This window comes from Sebastes umbrosus, chromosome 22 (assembly GCF_015220745.1).
Source record: "Sebastes umbrosus isolate fSebUmb1 chromosome 22, fSebUmb1.pri, whole genome shotgun sequence".
NCBI lineage: Eukaryota > Metazoa > Chordata > Actinopteri > Perciformes > Sebastidae > Sebastes > Sebastes umbrosus.
Genome location: NC_051290.1, coordinates 11,733,709 through 11,752,312, shown reverse-complemented (window position 1 = coordinate 11,752,312; position 18,604 = coordinate 11,733,709). Strand labels below are relative to the sequence as shown.

Here is an 18,604-nt window from a genome sequence, read left to right as displayed (position 1 = left end):
AACTAAAAAGCATTCAGTTCCTCCAAACGTTGAAATGATGACTTCAGAACGAGGATCACTTTGTTGTTAATGTGTTATCAGCAAAAACCGCCACAAATCTATCGGAATATAATCACGATTTCTTCACATTTTAGTTTTGGCAGTGATTTTGTTTTTGATGCTCCTCTTTTAGTAGAATATTTCCAAGTTCAGTTCAATCAGTGAGAGTCAGCTGACCTTTGACCTCTCTGTGGAGGCTGCAAGCGAAAAAAGCATCAATAACCTCGGACTTTATACCATTTAGGAAAAGTTTAGATTCACATCATTGCAAAAATTGGGCCAACAACACTACAAGGTTGTCTCTAACAGCGGATACAAGATCATTGACCCTCCATGGTTACAGTTTAAGTAAAAAAAAAACATTTCATTCCGTATATAAATTTTGAAAAGATTTTTCTTTTTGAAATCCATTTTTCAAATTTAAAAACAAGGTACCCTTTCATAATAAAGCACAATTAAAAAAAACTTTCTAAGTTGTCACTAATGACTTTATTGAATGTTAAAAAACAGATCAGCAAGAAGCTATTAGAGTGAATAAAGTATATTGAGTTTTGGGTAGCCACATTTTGGTGGTCGTGTCTAGAAGGTAACCTCCAAGTTACAAAACTCGCGGGATGGTTAAGGTTAGGAATAGAGTGCTACAGGAATGGTCTGTGTTTAACACAAGATTAAGAGATTTTAACGCTATATTCTACGAAATAAAATACGTCAGTAAACATCCCACTCGTGAATTTTGAAGCCTATATGTTTATTAAAAAAGGCAGTTGCTAACAAATAGCTAAATGAGACTACTAAACGTCATCACGCCGACTCGTCTGCCTTTACGGCCTCGTTGTGTATACCTGCGCTGATGCAACCGTGGTGTAGTTTGTTTTTACTCCTGCAGATTGCTGTAAAATAGCAGCTAAATCCTGAACTTTAAGGCATTCTTAAATTATTTAACATTAATGAAGTCATTAGTGGCAAATTATAAACCCTTTCTAAGTTATTTTAAAATGGTACCAAGATGATTGTAATTTTTTTTCTTCGCAAAGGTCTTACAATTAAGTTTCATAAGAGCAAATTATGTTTACTTTTGTACCCAAAAAAATAATAATTTTAAGAGCAAGTGTCAGTTTTTTCAAATGTAATTAATTTTGGAATGAAATGATGCCGAAACTACAGTACATCGGCGCTCACTAATATTGAGGAATAATGAAACCGAGCCACTGTGCAGAGGCTATCAGTCAGTCTGTCAAGCCCTTAAATGGTTGTCAGCAACACAAGTAGTGAAGAAAAACGATTGAGAGGGGTGGTTTCACGAGGCCCACTGGCTGTTTGCTTTTTTTTTTTACACAAAAAAGTTCAGAAAAACTGTCATGTGTTCATGCAGTATTGAAAATGACTGCACTGGACTGGTGGAACAAGTCTGTTTTAGGCCAAATAACATCAATGACAATATTAACTACTTGTGCCTTAAAATTGCACGTGTAAACTAAATTCAATACATTCAAATATTTGGAAGTACTTCTAATCAATCAACACTAAACTGAGTGTTTGTTCAGCGGCGACAGACGAGCTGTTAAGCAAACAGAGAGTGAACAGACAAGCAAACCCTCCAGCGTGAAACCTCCGTGTAACAGGTGAAAAAATGAGCCGAGTTTGAGACTAACACTGTAACATCGACACGGGAAAAAAAACTCATCTATTTTCAAACCAACAAAAACAGCATTTAAATCAAAACATTGGCATTATTAACACTATTAAAAAACTATCTTTCTAATACTTTACTGGAGATGGAGAGTGTTACGATGTAGGTGACACAAGGCAGAGCTACAGGCCTGGGGAGCTTTGCATTATTTCTTCTTTAAATTGCTTTTAGAACAATTATAAACCACTTTGCAGATGATGTTATTGTATTAGCACCAAAGTTGAATTTCAATTACTTCAATACAACTAAGGTTGTATTGAAATTAGAATTTGGTGCGAATACAATACCATCATCTGCAAAGTGGTTTATAATAATTGCTTTTAGAACAATTATTATAAACTACTTTGCAGATGATGGTATTGTATTCGCACCAAAGTTGAATTTCAATTAGTTCAAGACAACTGAGGTTTTTAATGTGATTTTGTTTGTTTTCAAAGTGTTTAGTGGTGGAAAATCTGCATTCGCCTTGTGCCAGGCTACAATGTAAACAGGACGACCACTGCAGCCCTGATAATCAATGATTTTGATAATGAACACATCATTAACACACACACACACACACACACACACACACACACACACACACACACACACACCGTTTGCATGCCCTCTGTCACACGGTAGAAAAAGTATTCCTCCTATTTAGTGATTTTTTCAAAGTTTCTGACCACATTACATTTATTTCACCATATACACGCACACTTGTTACCAGTTACTGTACACTCACTAGTCACCTCACGACATCCTAGAGAAAGCATGGAGCTGACCTGCGCCAAAATAACTCAACCCAAATACTTCTGTTTTGTTCCTGATAAAATTAAGGTTATTAAGGAGTCTCAAGAGAAATGAAAAATGCTTCAAAAATTAGATTTGTTTGACCAGGTCTGCTGTTTTCACTGAAGAGAAAGCTGCCAGTCTGTTGCCAATAAAGAAACGATTATTTGGGGGACAACTGGCGAACAACTTTGTGCTTTATTGCAGGTGTTTGACTCCCATTTTTGCGCTCTAGATACTCATGTTTATCCGTCATATTCCCATCAACGCTGCTGAGTTTTGGACTGTTTAAATATGCATTTTGTTGTTTCCAGTTGCGTGTTTGCTTGGGTTAATCTATTCCTACCAGCCGTACTCTGCAAACACCCAGATGTTTCTTCGTAAGTGCATAGCAAATAAGAAGAGAAAGAAAACTGCACGTCACAGTAGCCCCTGCCCTGATATCCTGGAACTCGTCACAAAAACGTACACTACGCATCACGAAACAGCGTTAAAGGGAAGGTTTTACTTTTTTTCACAAGAGCACAATAACAGAGACACTTCCCCTTTATATATATTCTTTTTTAAAAGGAAACGTTTGGCATTAGACATCCAAATGACTTATTTTGGTACAGAAAAAAATATTTTAAATTATATGGAAGCCCTTGAAATTAAAACAATAATAATGGGGGCTGTGTTGAAGGGCATCTGTTGATGTATCTGACATGTAAGCCGTTTATTTGACAGCATTTTGTGAGTAGAGGAGACTTTTTTATGTGTGTTTTCACTGGCTCATGCAAACATTGAAGCCCTGTTTTTATTATTATTTTGAGTTACTGCTTTCCGGCACATGAGTGGTGTATTAGTTCGGAGCATGCACGAGTGGATCAGGTCTCGAGGTGAGCGGGACCTTGAAGGGGTCGAAAGCTGAGGGTCGGACTTTAAGGGCTTGAAATCGGTGAGTTGTTGCATGCTATTGCATTCCATAGAACGGAAACGTAAATGGCAGTTAGCTAATGAACTTGTGCTGTACGCCCCTTTTAAACACACACACACACACACACACACACACACACACACACTACATTCACGTGTGCATGCACACTCGCCACACACACAAACACACACAAAAAGGGGCATTAAAGTGACTAGTAAGAACGCTGCACCCCAACACCACCCTCCTCCTCCTCCTCCTCCTCCTCCTCCTCCTCCTCTCCAAAGAGAAAGACTGTAGCTAAATGAATCTAAAGAAAGAGTCCAGACACTCGTCGACGTCTTCTCTCAGATCTGCAGGTGCTATGAGGCGTGGTCTTTGCGTGACGGGTGTTACAGGATCGAGAAGAGTCGAAGGTCAAGTTGGGGTCAGAGGAGCCGGCTTGAGCTCGCCCCTAGGAGGGGGGCTTGCTGTAGCCGAAGAGTCCGACGGGTAGGTATTTGACGTGAGTGGGCCACTGGGCGGCAAGCTGAAAGAACTTAACGTCGTTCCACTCCACGCCGTCTATGGACACTGGAGGGAAACAGAAAACTCGGCTGAATAAAAGACTGATGCGATAAAACTAATAAAAGGAAAGAAAAACAAACACACATAAAGGACATCGAGGTACAGAACAGTCCTGGGTTACCTTTCAGGATGGTCTGTTGCTGTTTGGCAGAGCAGATGAGCCGGCTGATGCCTTCAATGACCTGGCTCTTTGAGTCCACATCCTTCTCCTTTGGCTTCTTTCCCAGGAAGATGGTGGGAACTGGAGAGAGGTAGAGAGAGAAATTGTAAAAGCACTGTAAGTGTGTATCATTATGTACTTGGACATCGAAGATGAAATGGATAATTCTGATGTTCACTCTTTCCATTAGAGTTGTTCCGATTACAGTATCAGAAATGCGTCCAATACTGCCAAACTTAGGTATTGGGTATCGGCGAGTACGCCAGTCTATGAAACGATCTGATATCATAATTTATTAATGGAGAAAATATGATTAAAAAATAGTTATTTTTATAAAACGATCACTATATCCTGACAATAGTGCATGAGACATGAAAAAATCATGTGCCTCTGTGTCCTCCGGTGCTCATACAACAAAGATAACATCCATACATGGTCAGAAGTAAACAGCTGTTAAATAATAATAATAATAATAATGATAATAACTATGTATATTTTTTATCACGGTGGTATCTGATCGGTACTCGGAAGGAAGGGAAGGAAAAAACATTATTGGAACATCTCTACTTTCATCCTCATCTCACCTTTCTTGTTCTTCTCCTTGGTGACCACGGTCATGGCCATGGTGCTGACCTGCGCCTGCGAATCGTTGTTGCCGCCGCCTGGTAGCCTGCTGACCTGCAGCGAGCGGAAGGCGCTCTTCAGTGTGTTTTTGTTGCCCGTGTCCCGCCGGTCGCCCTCGCGCCGCTTCTCGGCCAGAGAGGCCAGCCAGTAGTCGACCTGCAGGCCGATGGCGTCCACGCAGTGAGACATGCTGGGACTCCTGTGGACAGGAAGTGTTTGTGAAACCACAGCCGATACACTTTCAGCAGCGGTTAGAGAGACATTTTTGGTTTCAAGAGAACACATGTAAGGAGGAAATACAAAATCAGGAGGGGTCTTTGTCAAGAGAAGTTCTGCTGAGCAGGCAACCTGTCAGCCTCTGCAGCACCTGATCTGACACAATTCATTTAAATTCAGCGAGTGTATTCTGCAGAGGGTGAAAGACATGGACTGCTCTCCAGACATGGACCGCAGCAGCAAAAATCAGCTGAATCAAACCGATGAAAACACGACGGAAGTAACAAAGAGTCCCTCACTTTTTGGAACTGCATCCCGGTCAAGCTAAACTGGTGCCAAGATCGAAATATGCAACTCTTTGCTTATAGAACTAACATAGATAGATGGTTTAAAGGTGTTAAAATCTGTGTTACAACTCAGTATTCAAAGCAATATCATCATTTTTAGACTGCTCCTGACGCATTCAGATTTATCAACGTGTGTGCACTAAATATTTGTGTTTATTATTTATATATATATTTTATTCAATATGTATTATTCTTTTTTTACATGTTTTATGTTTTTTATTTTCTAATTATTTTTTCTTTATTATTTTAATCATAACTTTTAATGTATCTTATATTTTTATATTTTATCTACTCATTGTTATAATTATGATTATTATAATAATTATTATTATTATGTAGTTAAAGTATATTTGATACAAGGATAGGTTCATTATCAATATCAATAAAAAAAAATCTATAATAATTAATTTCTTATGTTATTCTATTTTATTTTTCTGGTTTCAATATTTGTTTTAAAAACAAAAAAGAAATGTTGATACACGTTTCAATTGAATTGTAAAATAAGCATTTTACTAATAAAAATAAATCTTTATTAAAAATAAGAAAAAAACAAACACCAGAAGTGGCGTAACTTAAATACGGAAGTACTCAGCATTACTTGGATTACATACAAACTGAATTTGTGGGATATATATACGAATTACATTGCATTACTTTTTGTAGGTATAGCTACGAACGGTTTATGAGTTCCTCCACTGATAAAGAGGGTGAGGAGGGATAAAGGAGTCTGATGCAAAATTAAGTGTGGAAAAAAAGAGGAAGAAGAGGAAGAAGGGAGGAGGTCAGGTTTACCCTTGTACTGTGAGGACGCTGCCCATGGAGGGGGAGGAGGGAGGCGTAGCGGCCTCTTTAATCATCCCTGTGGGTGAGCCGTGGGAGGGGGGAGACGTGGAGGGGACAGCCAAACTCACCGCCACGCCCTCGTCTGTATCTCCTTAAAAACAAAATAAACGTTAACACATCAGCAGCAGCAGCTTAATCAGTTTGAGACGTGTGTTGAAACTACTTCCAAACACTCACCTGTTGGCGAAGGACCAGACTCGATAAGACCAACCTTCACTACCTGGAAAACAAGAAGGGACATCAGCAAAATATCCAAATAATCAGCAATAATCCATCAATTCAGGAGTAAAATCTTACCCCTATAAAAGGAATAAACTTCTGGTAGGAGTCTTCATCTCGCCTGGAAAAAGGAGAGAAAGAACAAAGATTAGAAGAAACAAACAGAGTAGCTGCTGTGGTTTGTGTTTGTGCGGCGTCTGTACTCACGTCCTGTGTTTGCAGGTGAGCATGGCCTCAGCGATGGGCAGCTGGTGTGTGACCGTGGCTCCGCTAATGTACTGGGAGATTCTCGCCGCTACATCGAGCTGATCTGGAGGTGACAAGGAGAGATCTGTGTCTGTATTGTGAGATCATCACCCATTGAGGTTGCAATGTGTTTGTACCCTGCGACGGGCGGTACCTGTCTGCGGCGGCTCGGAGCGGCTGAACACGTCTCTCCACGCCCCGTCCAGGAAGGAGGAGCTGTAGCGGTTGTCGAGGGCGCCGATGTGCTTGGCAACCGGGTGAGAGCCTGACGAAAGAGATGGAGAAAAAGTGAAGGGAAGAAAAGAAAGAAAGTGGATTGAGCAACAACAAACAAATAAATAAATAAAATGAAGCCATCGTTTTATGAGGCGCAACTGCAGCTTTCAAGCTACTGAGACACTATGACAATATTTCTCTAAACTAAATCAGCACACTGTGTGTAACGGCTGTCTGGAAAATGATAGAACAGAGGTTTGTCACTCCCCAGACAGAAAATAATAAAACCTTTGCTGCAGCATGACTATGCAGCACTTTCCTAATCGCCAACAACCAGAATCTCTTACCCAGAGGCACTACCAGGAAGCGCATGTGGTTGAGCCAGTCGGACGTTTTGTTGGCGAGCTGCGTGACAAAGAACTGCAGGATGGCTCCCAGGTAACTCTGGCTGCCCACCGCCGCCACTTTCACCGCTCTGGGCATGGACGAGTTACAGTTACAGCTACAGAGACAGAGAAAGAGAGAGAGAGAGGCATTATATCAGTGCTGTGTTGGACTAGAGCTTCACCACACGGTCTCATCCATCAAAGCCTTTGAAAAACAGATTACAGTAAACAGCGGAGACAAGAAAACAAATCACACAGCTACAAATTCAAATAGGACATTTACGTCCTTAAATTACTTGTTTTGTCCAGTTGGCAACCTCCGGGTGTGAGAAGTGAAGCCAGTGAGGAACGGCCTTAAACTTGCATTCTATCTATGAGCCAGCAACCAGAAGTTGTTAAAGTTGTAAAACGAAAAAACGGACAACTCCCAGATCGGACAACACCGTGGTAGCGACCTGTCACTCACAAGGTAGCCACGCCCTAAAGCATCCCCTGCTTTATGGTCTATTTGACTCTAAATGGGACCATAATTTACTAAATGAACATCATGCTGTATTGAAGAAGACTTGAAACTAGTGATTGAGACCATAAATTCATGTTTACAATGTTTACTGAGGTAATAAATCAAGTGAGAAGTAGGCTCATTTTCTCACTTCTATACAATCAGACTTGTTTTTGCAAACAGAGGAGTCGCCCCCTGCTGGCTATTAGAGAAAATGCAAGTTTAAGGCACTTCAGCATTGGCTTCACTTTTCAGATGTGGAGGTTGCCCCACTGTGAAAAACACACTGTTCTGTATAAACCACATTGAGCCTCTAACATTAATGTATTTGTCTCAGAATGGATTTACACAAGATATATAATGATCATATTTAATGTTTACCATTTCTTTCTTACAGTATATAACCACTTTGTATCTCAATCACCATTGCTTTCTTTTTCTTTATCCCCTATTTTCCTTTATAAGCTTTGGCAAAGTCCAATAAAGTAAAATGAATATTGTGAGAGAGGGAAGAGAGAGGGTGAAGGGATGGAGAGATGAGATAGATATAAAAAGTATTGTCTTGGCACAAAGAGAAGTAAAGCTCTAGATAAGGGCAAAGACGAGGAGGAGGGAGAGATGTGGAGGATGGAGGAGAAGAAGAAGAGAAAAGGGTCAAACAGAGGACAGAAAACAGAGAAAATAAGGCTTGAAGCAGGAAAAAAGACAAAGGAGATGAGTCATCCTGCAAACCAAGGGGCGCTATAACTCAGATAGTGTGTGTTTTCTGTGTGTGTGTTTGAATGTCAGCTTTTCACAAAAGCACTCACAACTTCTGGATGCGAGTGAGCACAGCCGACAGCACCGCCTGGATTTCAGCCGACGAACACGTGCAGACCACCGGGTGTCTCTGCACCTGCAGCTGCTCTGCAACATACTGCGACACACACACACAAAAGGTAAGATGCATGATGAAAAACGCCCACTAAACGTTGTTGGGGAAATGCTTTACACACACACACACACTTACCTGCCCCTGCCAGTCGGTGCCGTTGACCAAGATCAGGCTCTCTGGGAGCGCAGAGTCCGACAACAAAATCTGGTTCAGCTGGTCGTACACTGCCTTCCTCAGGAGCTACACACACAGACACACACACACACATGCTGAGTACATAACCCCCCCTACAGCAACACATTAACTCCTCAGATGACTCATCAGCACATACATAATTCATTTCTGAGCTGCAGGCGAGTCATAGATTATCAGGACGCATTTGTGTTCTTTACTTTGTGAAAAGACAAGAAGGGGCGAGTAGAGGACAACACAGAACAAAGAGTAAATCCCTTAACTGCTACCTGATGATTTATGTCTTTATGCAAGGTTAAAGAGGAGCTATTATGCTTTTGTGCTTTTCCTTTAGTGTGTTATATAGTCTTCTGTGCATGTAAAAGTACTGCGAAGTCCAAAGTCCACGCCAAAGGGAGAAACACTACTCCTGAACTGCCTGAAAAGCCTCGCTTGAAGTTCCGCCTTTTCTTCCGTTACGTGATGATGTCACCATGTAACAAATGTGCATAATACCGGCCTAGCGGTATAGGTGAAGTTTGAACTTTAAGATTGGGGGTTGTACTAGAAACCCCAAATACAAGTAAGCACGTGAAAATAAGCATAATAGGTCCTCTTTAAAATGACGCTGTAGCTTACGATAAGAACCTGAAAAGGATGCTAACTTACCGGCGTGCTGTGTCCCAGCTCCGGGGATCTCTCAGAGTCTGAGCTGTTGGTGCGTTCACTCAAAGGTTTGGACAGTTGTCTCTCCTTCATGGGAGTGCTGATGCGCTTCTGTCTGGGCGTGTGGCCTCCGTCCAACCTGCGGGGTGAAAAAAAAGGAAGGCAGGACGTAAAAAAAACAAGCTCAAATGGCATCATCTTGTGATATTGGAGCACCAGCAAGTTTCTTTAAAACTGACTGATGGGATTTTGTGGTGTTAATCGTATTACTTTTTAATGTTTCTTTATTTTTAGTGCTGGGTTTATTGTGTATATTATATTTTTTCTTCTGTAATGTGATTTTATGTTGTCATGTTTTAACTGTTTGTGCCGACTATATGCTTAACATTTTGTATTAACTACCTGCTTTCTAAATGTCCTACTTTGCATGATGCTGCCTTACTCCACTGAGCTTTTCTATCCTGTCCAGCTGTTGACAACATCTTTTGCTTACTCCTGTTCTAATTTTTATATGTTGTGTGTTTTTTATTTGTTATTTTAATGGCCAATTTTAACATCAGGCAGAGGGAACACTGGCACATTAACAGTGATGTTGATCATTGTGCATTGTCCCGGAGGATAAAGAAATAAAAGTAAATTCTAGGCCGGAACAGACAAAGAAAAGAGTGATAGTGATTTCTTGCAACGATAAAGCCAAAACACGACAATATCAAGGTTGCTCAAAATATTTATCCATAAATGATAAAAATGTAGATATAGAAATGCATAAATAAATGCAATGTGTTTTCTATAATATGGGGTGAGTCATTACCGTGGCGATGGCATCGCCTGGGTTTCACTTTTGCTGCTCTTCATAGGTGTACGGGGTTTCTCTGCCACTGACACCGTGATGCAGGGGCCCACCTCAGCAAACAGCTCCTGATCCGTTAGCTCCTACACACACACACACACACACACACAATGACAGACTATCAGTGTCAGAAAAAGGAGATGCCGGCAATCCTAAAGCCATCTTCTCTGACACTTCATCCCTTTTCTTTTCTTCTGTTCTCTCCGTCTCTCTCAATCTGTCTCACTTGCAGCACAGATGGCAGTGAAATTCCCCCTCGGAGTGATATTAGCAAAGATCCCGACACTCCATTAACTCTCTCTCCTTCACACACACACACACACACACACACACACATTGTAAGAGTCATACCAGTGTGTCGGTCTCAGAGAGGGCCTCATCCAGGTTGCGGCTTCGAGAGAGTTTCATCTTCTCTATAGGAGGCTGCTCCCCCTGCTGGTGAGACGAAGGAGCGACAGTCAGTTCACAGGCTTAAAGGGATAGTTCAGGTGTTTTGAAGCGAGGTTGTATGAGGTACTTATTCATAGTGAGTGTATTACCTACTGTAGATGACGGTCGGCGTGCCCCCAGTTTAGAGAAACAGACAGGAGTTTGGCACGGGAGCAAAGCAATGTACTGCTGTGGACGGCGCCGGCAGCAAAAGGTGGCTAAAATACGTTTCGCTGTTGCCCCCGTCCACAGCAGTACATTGCTTTGCTTCTGTACAGTCACTCCTGTGTGCTTCTCCAAACTGGGGGCGTGACGACCGTCATTTACTGTAGGTAATACACTGACTATGGATAAGTACCTCATTCAACCCCACTTCAAAACACCCGAACTATCCCTTTAATGAGACTCGAGATTCAGTAAATGAAACTATAACAACAGATGTCATTATGCAGCATCCTAACCAATCTAACATAACAGCAGCCATGTCCAAAAGATATTAGTTTTCTAATTGCTATTTTGTTAATAAATTAGGTTTAAAACTGTTAAAAGAAATGAAGGCAGACTTTTCCACAACAAACATCTTCTTATGAAGTGTGTGCAGACAGACAGCAGTCGCAACACTAAAAGGCTTACTTCACTATCAGTATGAAAAGAGGAACTGCAGCTGGTTGAATGTAGCTTGAAATCCTTTCAGCTTGACGAGATTAAACACACTTTTTATTGAGCAGATGGCGACCGTCAAAGAGCTATTGGATTTCTGCTCCATTAAGGAAACATTTGTGAAATGTTCTATTTGCACGCTGCCTCCCCGCTGGGCGATTTCCACTGGCTTCAGATTCTCATCAATGCAGAGCCGCACGATGTTTTCCAGCTTGTGCTGCTTCAATTTGTGCTGTATTGTTACACTGTTTTATGTTACTGTGTGCTATTTAGTGCACACTGTTTTATTATTTTATTATCTTGCCATGAGGAAACTGTGAGTGTGAAGCACTTTGTGAAATTATTTACTCGGTAAGGACTATGTGAATAAGTTTATAAATATGGGATGAGGCAACAACTGCCATGATGCATAAAATGTTTTTCTTTTACAATAAATAAATAAATAATTTTACGGGGCGATGCCAGAACTTTAGTCATTTCTTTTTTCATTCTCTTACTTTCATTTCTTTTTTTTGTATTCATTTTTATTTCTATTACACCTGTTTATTGTTTGGTTAATGCTGCAGTTACAGTGGTAGGTTCATTGATGATATGAGAGGTGAGATATGCTGCTCATGTTTATGTAATATGAATATTAGTATTACCAATGAAGAAGTATCTCTTAACTATGTTTAGAACAGACATGAAAAGAAAATAATTTACAATAAAACAAGTGTGTGCATCTCTTCTATGTTTTTCGCATTAAGAATAAATGAATAAATAAAAAAATAAGTGCAAATGAAAAACTAAAAAAAAAGCAAAACCAACTACATTTAGAGAAAAGGAAACAATAAAAATTAAATCTAAAATCTCTGATCAAAACTAAATTAATTTGAGTATAAAACAGCAAAAGGTTTGGTTCAGTTTAAAGATGATCCCTTGAAATACTGAACAATCGCACCAGATGCTTAAAATCAAGGCTGGGCGATAATTCAATATGATTTATCGTCTTTTAATGGAATCATATCGTGATAAAATCATATATCGAGATATGGTTACGTCATCTAAATTGATAATAACAAGCACATACTAACTTAAATTTCTTAGAAAATCTGATATGAAATATTTTGTGAGAATATAATTTAAAGATAGACCACTAGATTAAATGCGATAGCATTTACCCGTTAAAATTCTTAATTCTTTCTTAATTCTTAATTTAAATTATGAATTATTATCATCCCTAGTGTATTGCACCTGTAGCACAGTTTAAATGAGGTCATGTCTGAAGTCAGACGCCCTTTGGGAACAATAAATATTTACTGCTCTCATCTCCCGGCGAGACAGAGGAAAAAACAACAACAAACGGTTCAGGTTTTTTTGAGCGCCACACGAACGCCCCACAGCTCACATGAGCGATAGTCCTGCTGCTGCTGCAGCTGCAGCTGCTGCTTCCCCGCGGTTCTGAGTTACTCACCGGGCTGAAAGTGTCTCGACCCAAACTGCCTTTGCTGTTCAGGCTGCCGATCTCCGTCTGGGAGCTGGACTGAGACATTCCCTCAAAGAAGGGCCTGAACACACAGAGATACAGAAACATAAGAATCTTGTCTTTCACAGCTGGCAGTTTGACTTGAAAGTACAGGTGTTACTAATAACATTAGCAGAACTGTGAAAGGCACAAAAGAAAGATAAAAGAGGAAGAACAGCTCATCAGCGTCTTATTATAACACCATCAAATAGAGCTATTTCGAGTGCTGTATCACATTTTGATGCAAAATTGAGGCTGAGATCACAAGACAGGACTAAAAATAAGTGAAGAGACAATTATAAATAGTTTATCTGCTACTCTTTGATTCTGTTATTGGCCTCTCTGGGGGTCATAACAAAGAGCTTTTATATTTTTTGACTCATTCAGCTACTCAGACTTTAAAAAAAAATAGTGATTAGGATCACAAGAACACCAGTTGTGAGTTTAAGTCACTTAAGGTAACTGACTTTCTTGCTTAAACTTATGCTTTAAAGTAAATATTGGGAATGACATTACTTTTTGAAACTATTTTTTATATTCTGAGGTTTTCACTCAGGGAATGTACTTAAATACAACTCTGATATACTTGTACTTTACTGGAGTATTTCCATTTTATGCTGCTTTCTACTTCGCTACATCTCAGATGTAAATATTGTACTTTTTACTCCACTACATTGACACTTTAAATGATCAGATTGCATGATATGATGCAGTACTATACTACTAATCTACCCAGTAGTGTACAAAGTATCAAAAATTGGCTCCACATTGACAAACTACAACATTAAAGAGCTCTTATGTGTATTTGCTAATGATAAAAACAGAAGAGTACTTTTACTTTTTATACTTTAATTACATTTTGCTGTTAAAACTTTTGTAATTTTACTTAAATAACATTATTAATTCAATACTTTTACTTGAAATGAAGTATTTTTAAGCTATGGTATTTCTACTTTAACTTCAGTAAAATATCCGAGTTCTTCTTCCACCACTGGTTTTGGTTTACATTTGGATGGAAGTTAACTGACCCAATTCTGGCTCATGGAAACCTCAAATAAACTTCATTATGACTGCTATGAGCAGTTTTCACCAACAGAGGGAGCTCTGAATTGTCACTGGAGAACTATGAGGAGTCCTAGTGAAGCATTCAGCAGCAAAGTGTTTGAAACAACAGATAAGACACTGTAGTGTATTGTAGATGTGTGTGATTAGTGATATTACATCCGCTACCTTAGCTTAGGTTTGGGTGTGCTCAGGATGCTGTCGGTCTCTTCCATCTCCGGCCCGCTGTCGCTTGGGTTGTACATCTCCAGGCTGTCGTAAAGCTCGTCCAGGTCCTCCTCAACCTCCTGGATCTGCTCCCTCGACACATGCTCCAGGCCGAAACCAACCTGGACGAGACGCAGAGGACACAAGTGATCAACATGTAGCTTTGATCAGTTCTGTTCACACATATAAAAGGTTATATAATGTGTCAGCAACCTGCTCCCCTGAGCAGTAATAATAACCTCCCTACAGACGAGAGATGTGCTGATCCCAACAGTGATACTAAACAGTTTTTCCTGTTGACATCAAAAATGTACCCACAAGGCTCTGCAAGTCTGAGACTTCACAGGCGGTGAAAAAGTAAAAGTGAAAGAAGTGAGATGTTTACATGCTACAGTGCAGTGACCTGTTTAATTTAACATCAGCCGTACCCAGTTATAGGGTCGCAGGTTCGAATACAGCTTGGGGCCCTTCTATGTGGAGTTTGCATGTTCTCGCCGTGTCAGCATGGGTTTGCTCCGGGTGCTCCGGTTCCCCCCCCACAGTCCAAGGTTAATTGTTGACTCTAAATTGCCCTTAGGTGTGAATGTGAGTGTGAATCGCTGTCTGTCTCTATGTGTCAGCCCCGTGATAGTCTGTCGATCTCACCAGGGTGTACGCCGCCTTCGCTCAATGCCAGCTGGGATCGGCTCCAGCACCTCCCGCGACCCCAAATAGGATAAGCGGTTACAGATAATGGATGGATATATACACAGAAGTGTGATTAGTGCGAGATCAAAAACACACATTCTGGTGGAATCACTCCAGAAACACATTGAACACATTTCTGTTTCTATTTTAAATCAACAATGTTTAGTGTTTTCAGATGAATCTCAGTTGTTCTGCCACATCTCTCCCACACACCTCTCCGTGTCTTCAAAAGCCCAAACTGAAATACATGTCGACTTCTGCCTCGACACCTCTGAAGCAAATAGACACTCTGAACCTCGCGAATGAAGTGTGAGACATCAGGAGAGAAAGCGAAAGCCGAAGAGCGTACCTCATCAGTGACTTTAAACCTTTTCAGCAGGGCGACGAACTTCTGCTTGATGTTGGGTTGCTGTGGAGGAAGAAAGAGGACAACATGAGACGATGAGGAGGTGGATGCTCGTATTTCTTTATGTGTGAGGGAGGGGGATGTATGGCGTAGAGAAAGATGACAGCAGCAGTTAATGGATACTCCATTCTGCATGTCACATAAATCAAAAGTGTTATCTCTGCAGATGTTTCCGTGCACTGCAGCTCGTGTTATTTAAAATGGAATACGTGAGAGCGTGCGTGTTTATTGAGGTTGTCAAGTCGACGCCTCCCATCGCAGATGTTTGCCTGAATAAGTACAAAGGGTTGCTTATTTATTTAACAAGCTGAGTTATTTGAAAAGAAAGGTATAGTGCATGTACAATTTATGAAAAGTGACTCAGCAGCTCAGGGTGTTTTTGAAATGTGCTTTTGAAGTTTAAAAAAGACTGGAAATTATGACTGTTAGCTCGACTGTCTTGTTCTATAAAAGGCAGTGGATCTTCAGCTGCATGAACTATTTTTGGCCCAACCGCTGCTTTTCTTTAACCCTGCAATAATTGATTTCTTGGTCACTTGGGGGATGGTGAAACAAGTTGTGAATTTGGAGAGAACATTTGGAGTCGTGTTTGTGTCCACCTGTCCAATATTCACTCTCTTTTAGCTCCGTTTTTGGTCTCCACCGACTCCTGAAGGAAATATCTGGCTCTCTAGCTGCTAAATGCTCCACTATGTTCCCCAGCTAGTTGCTAACTTTGTCCGTCGGCTGTCTGGTGCTAAGCAGGTTGCGTACAGTGGGTTCTGCTGCAGACAAACATGACACTATGAGAGTGGTGAGTGAACCAAAACAGTGAAGTTGCGAGTCGGACAGCTAAACAATGAACTGAAACTCGCTATAAAGCAACAAACAATGAAAGCTTATTTAGTTAAAGACAGACATTTCTATCTGGTTATTTGAAGAAGAAGGAGAAGAAGGCACTTTATTGATCCCCTCAGGGGAAATTCAATTTTTTCATTCTGTTATTTTTTTTACACAGTACACACAGACCCTAAAAACACACATGCACAAACAGGACACAAGATACATGCTTTAATGGAGAGATGTCAGAGTGAGGGTGCTGCCCCTGACAGGCGCCCCGAGCAGTTGGGGGTTTGGGGCCTTGCTCAAGGGCACCTCTGCAGTGCCCAGGAGGCAAACTGGCATCTTTCCAGCTACCAGTTTACACTCACTACTTGGTCCGTGCGGGGACGGGAACCGGAGGGTCTCCGGTTCAGTTCAAGCCAAGTCCCTACGGACTGAGCTACTGCCGCCCCATTCGATCCATAAATGATTTAGCAGAAAATTGGGTGATATACTATATTGATATGGAATTATAAATATCATGCTATAGGATAATTCTCATGGTGTTTACATTGGCTCCACCTCTATTCACATTACTGCCCTCACAGCATTATGATTAGAAGCCTTGAGTTCAGCATTGTGGCCGTCGCCATCTCGGTTTCTGTCCGTCGACATCTCGCTTTCTAGCCGTCGACATCTTGGTTTTTGGCCGTTGCCATCTTGGTATTTGGCCGTCGACATCTTGGTTTTTGGCCGTTGCTATCTTGAATTTTGGCGGTCGCCATCTTCGTTTTTTTAACATCTTCTTACAAGTTAAAATCTGGGTGTTTTTGGTTAAAACTCAGCTTTCATCAGCAACCTGAGTGGACGTCTGAGTGGACGTCTGAGTGGACGTCTGAGTGGCTGTAGAGAGCTGTTGCGTTTTGGAGGTCGTGTCCTAACTTGCAGCTAGATAGTGGAGAGGGTCGACCTTATACTGGACTCTGCTGAGGACATAAAAGTTTCTCTATGTGTGTTTACAGGGCAGAGGGTCTGCTGTAATGCCTTTTGAGTGTGTGCTTATGTTCAATATGTGTGTGTGTGTGTGTTCTTCGACTCCTGCGGTGCAGAAATGATGGTTATTTTATGTGTGTGTGTGTGTGTGTGTGTTGACCACAGGCGGTGGTGTTGGGTAGCAGAAGTGACAATCTCACCGAGACCTCCATTAATAACCTGCTGGGACAAACTCCTGCTGCTACACACGCACACACATTGTAGTGTGTTAATCTGTGCTCCTGCTGAGTGTATGTATATGTGTGTGTGCGTGTGTGTCGATGCACCCCAGGAAGCGGTTAATGTTATTGTGGGAGCTTGTGGTAACTTGTTTCAATGTTTTCCTCCCGGAAAATTGGCCTGAATTACCGAGAATGAGAGGGAGAAAATGGATTTATAGAAAAACTGACGACAGAAGAGGGAGGGAGAGGAGGGATGATAAGGAGGAGAGGTTGAATGAGGTGAGACAAGAGGCAGATGAGGAGGAAGGTTGGGGAGTCCAGTCGAATCAATTTTATTTTGAAAGGGCTGTTTCACGAAGCAGGTTTGGTCGCAAATTGCTTTCAAGTAGCCCAGATAGAAAACCAGACAGACAGAGGGAGGGAGGGAGAGAGGGAGGGAGGGAGGGAGGGAGGGAAGACGAGGCGATTCTTACTCTGGTGATGGCGGCATTGGAAGGAAGCTTGCGCCTCGGCTTCTTCTTCCTCACCTCATCTTCTTCGTCAAATAGATACTGAGAGAGAGGGAGAAGGAAGAGGAGCAAGTAGGGAAAAAAGGAGGGAGAGGAAAAATGCCCGATCGGGGAAGGAGGAAAGCAAAAGAGAGAAAGTAGAGAGAGGTTTTAAACTGTCAACAAATCCCATTAAAAGACCAAAAGCAACAATGAATTGATCCGACGAACAAGTAAAGTCTGGGAGCTTCTATTGTTGCACTTGGTGACATTGTGATTTGTTGTAATCCATCCCATAAACAGGACACTGTCCGGGTGCTGCTGATAAGCGCCAGTGCAAATGTAGTATATTAATCCACAGCTTAAAATAGTCCCCAACAAATGCACTATTTACTCTTGTTTGAGTGACGTGTTGATAAAAACTTCAGCGCCCTGCTGTAGAGAAATACTGAGACTTCTAAAAATTAAATGGAAAAACCATCTCTTCCTGGGCAGAGATACTATTGTCATGTTGAATTATTACAAATTACCTGTGAGTAAATATATATTTCTGGGATGTAAATGGAATTAAATGTGTATTGTAACCACAATCACAATGTAACTCTGAAGTATGTATGAAACATTCAAAAAAGTTTGTGAGCCTTTTTTAAAGACTTACAACTTTAGTAGAAACTAGGGCTGCACAATTAATCAAACTTTTATCGAAATCACAAGAATAATTACGTAAAAATTATTATTCCCTCCAATTGCAATATCAGTCAAAATAATCACAATTAGATATTTTTTCAAAATCGTGCAGCCCTAGTAGAAACCAGGTGAACAGACAGGTTAAGGGAGTCAGTG

The 18,604-nt window shown here is 41.0% G+C and overlaps 1 protein-coding gene across 4 annotated transcripts in view; it reads right to left on the bottom strand.

The window, feature by feature from the left end:
• Window positions 1-1,285: 1,285 nt before the first annotated feature.
• LOC119481460 (phosphofurin acidic cluster sorting protein 1-like) overlaps window positions 1,286-18,604 on the bottom strand; it is a 68,721-nt gene continuing 51,402 nt past the window's right edge. For 2 of the 4 annotated variants that reach the window (XM_037758370.1, XM_037758373.1), the window contains exons 7-24: window positions 17,747-17,824; window positions 15,202-15,261; window positions 14,127-14,287; window positions 12,846-12,939; window positions 10,655-10,738; window positions 10,265-10,386; window positions 9,457-9,592; window positions 8,752-8,856; window positions 8,552-8,658; window positions 7,202-7,356; window positions 6,793-6,903; window positions 6,600-6,702; window positions 6,471-6,513; window positions 6,351-6,393; window positions 6,123-6,264; window positions 4,728-4,966; window positions 4,105-4,224; window positions 1,286-3,989 (exon numbers count right to left, since the gene is read on the bottom strand). In XM_037758370.1, coding sequence (XP_037614298.1) covers window positions 3,871-3,989; window positions 4,105-4,224; window positions 4,728-4,966; window positions 6,123-6,264; window positions 6,351-6,393; window positions 6,471-6,513; window positions 6,600-6,702; window positions 6,793-6,903; window positions 7,202-7,356; window positions 8,552-8,658; window positions 8,752-8,856; window positions 9,457-9,592; window positions 10,265-10,386; window positions 10,655-10,738; window positions 12,846-12,939; window positions 14,127-14,287; window positions 15,202-15,261; window positions 17,747-17,824 — 2,022 coding nt within the window. In that variant the 3' untranslated portion in view covers window positions 1,286-3,870. The remainder of the gene's footprint in view (window positions 3,990-4,104; window positions 4,225-4,727; window positions 4,967-6,122; window positions 6,265-6,350; window positions 6,394-6,470; window positions 6,514-6,599; window positions 6,703-6,792; window positions 6,904-7,201; window positions 7,357-8,551; window positions 8,659-8,751; window positions 8,857-9,456; window positions 9,593-10,264; window positions 10,387-10,654; window positions 10,739-12,845; window positions 12,940-14,126; window positions 14,288-15,201; window positions 15,262-17,746; window positions 17,825-18,604) is intronic. The other 2 variants (XM_037758371.1, XM_037758372.1) reach the window with 2 other exon arrangements.